The sequence below is a fragment of the Trachymyrmex septentrionalis genome, unplaced genomic scaffold (assembly GCF_001594115.1).
Source record: "Trachymyrmex septentrionalis isolate Tsep2-gDNA-1 unplaced genomic scaffold, Tsep1.0 scaffold20, whole genome shotgun sequence".
In the NCBI taxonomy this organism is placed as follows: domain Eukaryota; kingdom Metazoa; phylum Arthropoda; class Insecta; order Hymenoptera; family Formicidae; genus Trachymyrmex; species Trachymyrmex septentrionalis.
In genome coordinates this window covers 270,775-276,312 of record NW_017305180.1, presented here as the reverse complement: position 1 = coordinate 276,312, position 5,538 = coordinate 270,775, and the positions used below count along the sequence as shown (strand labels likewise).

Sequence of the window (5,538 nt, the reverse complement as noted above, 5' to 3'; positions counted from 1 at the left end):
AATTGTATGATATTTATATATTTATATATAAGAAATATCCAATGTGATTGAGGGTCACACATTAGTATTTTAAAAAACATTACTTATTAAGATAGTCTTGGAATGAAAATTATGAGTACCAACCTAAATGTAAATTACAAGATTAAATAATTAAGGATACTAAAACAATAGCGCCTTTTCTATTATTTCCAGGTAGTAATTAGTGCGAAATAATTATAATTTCAATTTTACATTAATTGCCTCTAGTTATACCTTTAACTGCAATTACAATCTTGCATTATCCATGTAATTAATTTCTCTAACATCTAGATTAATACGCTAAATTAAACGCTCTTTCAACTCCACCCATAATGTCAGTATTAATGTAATTAAAAAGAAACGTAAATAAAAATGCTTGTAAACGCATTACTACAAATGCTTTTAAGCAATTTTTTACAATAATTATAACAAACAATGTATCCAAAAAACTGAGAAAATTATAATATCATTCAAGTATTTCTCTTTTTTGGGGGGAGGGGAAGTGATTTTGCAACAATTCATTGTAGGCACATAGCAGACAATTGGAAAATTTGTATTAAATTTAACATATTTCACGCGATCTAAACAAATACAAAATATTTTTTTACTGTGTAATCTTTTCTGTACAGATATCTATACAGAGTTCTAATAGTGATAAAAATATGGAGATTTAAGAGATAAAAGAGATATAAAAGACAGATCTAAACAAATTTGAAAAATTATTTTTTTTTTTCGATTCTTTTTTGCAGCATAAAATTAAATAAATACTAATCGTAGAAATTAGTTTTGATCCAGTTCACATTCGCAACAAAATTTTTTTTTAATTATAATATATCAAGAATAATATAAAAAAATGTTTCTTAAAATATAAAAATTCTTCAAAATTTTAGATTTCTACGTAGTTAGCATGTAATATGGTACTGACGCTGATCAATTCTTGTCGTTTCCCTAAAAGTACCATTGCGCATTAGATTCCCACTCCATCCGTCGACGACGACGCAGACGACAAGCATTCTTCGTCGCCACGACGAAATCTGGGAAGGGAGTTCAGAGCATGCGCTGCTAAGATGAGCCGCGAGAAGTGCCGTTCGGATTTAGAGTCGCGTGCCACGCGAGTTTCGTTCGGTAAGCGTTTGAAAAAGTTTCGTGCAAAGTGGAACGAGTCGCAACATCACGTTTTTAGGTAAGCCCTTGTAAGCCCATAGAGATGATCCTCTCGCGAAGTAACAATTCTTCGTCATCTATCAGTTAAATCCCGTACTTCTCCAGAAGTCGTGTATAATTCGCTCCGTGCTTCCATCCCCTCGCGAAAAAAATCTTTCACCCCTAGAATATTCAGCTAGTAATTGAGTTTCAAACGACTAAAGTAAAACGAGTTTGGAGAGAAATCTGGAAAATTGGGCAAGTTTGTTTTTTCAAACTCGATGATACGTAAAACTACGCATTTAATATATTTCCTGGAAAAATACCCTCGAATTTCCAAATATCATAGTAAGTATAAAATAAAGAACAAAAAAAAAATAAAGTAAATTAATTTTTAAAACTTGTAGAAAAACTACGTGCAAAGCGATTTCCTATTAAAAAAATATTTTCGATTGTACCCTGTTGTAATCTATGTCACACGGCGAACGCGACAAGCACTAGTGGCGGCGGAGATGTTCGGCGTCTAAATATATCGACATGGTTATGCGTTCTATTAAGATTTTCGTTAGTTTTCCAAGTTGTACCGATATCGTGTGCCGGACCATTCAAAAACTTTAATTGCAAGAATCCGCGGGATTTAACGATTTATTCTGTGTACGAGTCTACAAGCCGATACATTGCGAAATATCCAAAATCACCGTAATAAATAAATATGAAAGCGAGAGCCTTGAATGAATGAATGAAAAAAAAAAATGCGCCAGACTGCGTACACTTGGCATGATGACAGTAAGCTACGTAGAACTTCGAATGCGTGCGACGTCGCTACAAATTCGTACTCTCAAGATAGACGCTAGTTGTTTCCAGCGAATGAGGAATATTTAGCTTTAAGAAATTAATCATTTCGAAATTGATATTATTGATCAGAATAAAATCAAGTTAATATTTATAAGTACGTATCTAAACACATTTGTTTAACTTTATCTCATCAAAAGTTTAAACGAATATTTAATTATTATCAAATAATTAAGAACAAGAGAGTTATTTTGAGAAAAACTTCAAAGGATTAAATTTTAAGAGTGTAAAGCAAATTAATAATTTTTTCAGCCAATGTAATTATTTTCAGGATTTATATTTGAATAGAAATTTAATTAAATTTCCTATAATTATATATAAAATTATATAATAAAAATGTACGATTTTAAAAGAAAAAAGGTATACATTTATTTTATTATAAAGATATGCGTTTATTTCATTGAGATAATTATTATTTCGTTAAAGTAATTACGTACTTTATTTTAGAAACAATTTTTTGACAGTGAAGAGAATTTTAACATAAGTAATTATTTTATTCAACAAGTTGATTAAAATAAAGTGCGTCAACTTAGGTCAATAAAATTTAGTTAAGAAAGATTTAAATTTATACAATGATTTTTAGGTAAGTAAAAAGAAATATGACAATTCTTATGCATCGGGAACTAAATTATAGAAATTTGGATGATAAATAGCTAAGTTGTATAAATATGTTATTATTGATTTATTTTGGCACATGATTGAGAATCGCTGTATCAACATGTAAAGAAGCAGAAAAAAAGAGAACTTACTTTCACAACAGATAAAATAAACTTGGAAAAGTAACGTAGGAATCTCTGAGATAGATCTCAGTAGGGATTTATTAAGAGTATAAGAGCATCATGCAAATAACTAAACTCAATATTAGAAGATTGATTTTAGACGGGTCTAAATATTTATGCGCAGCGAGAGTGATTTTCAGGCGGCGCGGTGCCTTCTGGTTAGTTTATATAACGTCGGCTAGTTAAGTGCTCGTTCAAAACCTTTCCATTTAGCTATACATATGTGCCATTTATATCTGACTTTGTTGGATACACATCTGCACCTGTCAAGATACTCACCAATAGGCTGCATTTTAATATCTGTTCATTGTGTGCACACAGAATGACTATAAGATGATGGCCAAGCATCTACTGATATTATTGCCGATATTCCTGCCTTACGTATGTGTGCTAGGTTATCCAAAACAGATTCCGATAGGTAAGACAAATGTTTACTAACGTGATTAACGAATAAAATGTGAAATATGAAAATTATTTACGTATTTATCTTTTATTATGTCTTAAAATGTCTGTACAACAGTACAATATCTAAAATTTAGAAGCAAGTATTATCCTTATAATATATCAATCCCTACAATATCAAAAAGTTTATCAATATTTGCTATAAAAAATAAAGTATTACTTTATAATATTCACTAAATATAACAACATATTTAAATCTTTTAAACATTCTTATTATTAAACTTGCGCATAACGGTTGGAGTTAATATATCATTGCTAATTTAATTTTTAAATATTAAAAAAAATATGTTGAAAAAACCGTGTTGAGTCAGATTTGCATACCCATACTGTTAATGCATACCACTTTATGAAAGAGCTATTTCAGTCATATCAGTAAAACTCGATTTTAAAAAGAGCCGGCTATGTATTTATAGTAGGGCTATTCGAAGATGAAGCAATCCGACAGATGTTCGAATCGTCAATAACAGCTGTGAATCAAAACAGACATGAGGACCAAGAACTTTCAAATGTATTCTTCATATCGGAAACGAAGGAGATTGAAGTAGACCCATTCGAAGTATCATCGAAAGGTGAAGCTGCTAGTCAATGCCAAAGCGATGTGTGTTTGATATTAAATCATATTATTCAATATATCACATATTTAATATTGAATATTTGACTGTTTATATGTCATTTTGAGCTAAACTTCTCGAACTAAAAAATATCTAATAAATGAATTGAATAATTTTGAATTAAATATAGATTATATTTTCGTTTATTAAACAAATACAGCACAAATTATCTGAACAATATTGCTGCAACGCTCCAGCAATATTGCAGTAATATTACAACGTTGCAGCAATATTGTTATAAGTTTCTGCATTAGATTTTTCTTGTATAAAAATCTTTTAATTTACATTTTATATGGTTAAATAAAACGTAACTCATTGTAAAAAATCTATGTTTTTACATAGCACGAATTTTCCTAAATAGATAATAAATAATCATTGAATTACTTTTCCGAAAGTGTGATCAAAATAATGTAGCTTAAAATTATGTTACATGAATGTATTTTTATACAACTTATTTTTCAAAATGTTTAGTATGCGAACTGCTAGATATGGGAATAGTGAGTATTTTTGGACCTGAAAAGGAAAAAATAATTGCCGAGCACGTGCGAAGTATATGCGATACAGTAGAAGTACCACACATTTCCGTTCAAGAGGATCTTGACCAATCCTTCCAACCACGCGGAATAGCTCTGAATCTGTATCCGCATGTGAATTCGTTATCAAGAGTAAGTAGTGAAGATAAAAAGATTGACATTATAATCATATTAAATACGCTGAAATTGAAATATACAATAATATAAATGGGTAATAAACAATAATATATACACATACAATTTTGTATTAAAAAAAAATTATTTTCTCGAAAAAAATTATTCATTATCTATTTATGTAAAAAAATAATATAATCTTTATCTGCATTAACCAAAAAACAATAAAACATTATTTAGTAACAAATTATTTATGATTACTGCAGAATAGTGATATGTCTTTTAATATTTTATGTCCTAATTATAATTTTTTATTTAACCTTTCCTTTATTTTAATTTTTATTTTATTCGATGCGTTCCTATAATAGTCACATAATAACGATTATCAACAAAATTTTTACAGATTTATAATCAACTAGTCACAGAGTTGAAATGGAAATCCTTTGCAATACTATATGAGAACACTGATAGTCTGATTCGCATGCGTCTCTTGCTGAAGCGATGGGATGCACATGGCAGTTCTACATTTATGTATCATTTAGGCTATGGACCAAATTACAGGTATACAAATATTTAATCTTGCAAATAAATATCAAAGATTTTTCGATCTCACAATGACAGAAAAATTATAATTATCTTCTTCCTAATATTTAGAGGAAAATCGCCGATACTGATATAGATCTTCTAAAGTGATACCCCCTTATTTCTCAGAAACTAACTATTACACTTTATTAATACTAATAAAATCATAATCTGTTTAACTAATTAAAGAAATACAAACTCATAATTCGTGTATTTGTTGCTTGTTTTTATAAAAATCAGCTAAAAACGAATTCTACGAATGCAAAAATAAAATTCTTACATTAAAAATTTTTTTAAAGTGGCTTATCAATACAAAATATAAATAAAAGAGAGCATACAGCCATAACACTAGATATCTTAAGCGAAAGTTATATATTTAAAATTATAATATAACATAGACGTTTCGGTCAAGATTTAACATCATCATACAAAAATAAAGATGTC

The 5,538-nt window shown here is 29.0% G+C and overlaps 1 protein-coding gene across 2 annotated transcripts in view; it reads left to right on the top strand.

Annotated features, from left to right (window-relative positions):
- The first annotated feature begins 1,058 nt into the window (after positions 1-1,058).
- The window catches only part of LOC108747740 (glutamate receptor ionotropic, kainate 2-like), a 12,996-nt gene continuing 8,516 nt past the window's right edge, over positions 1,059-5,538 (top strand). The window contains exons 1-5 of one of the 2 annotated variants that reach the window (XM_018485433.1): positions 1,059-1,201; positions 3,114-3,210; positions 3,668-3,823; positions 4,337-4,530; positions 4,916-5,073. In XM_018485433.1, coding sequence (XP_018340935.1) covers positions 3,126-3,210; positions 3,668-3,823; positions 4,337-4,530; positions 4,916-5,073 — 593 coding nt within the window. In that variant the 5' untranslated portion in view covers positions 1,059-1,201; positions 3,114-3,125. Of the gene's footprint in view, positions 1,202-3,113; positions 3,211-3,667; positions 3,853-4,336; positions 4,531-4,915; positions 5,074-5,538 lie in introns of those variants that run through there. The other variant, XM_018485434.1, reaches the window with a different exon arrangement.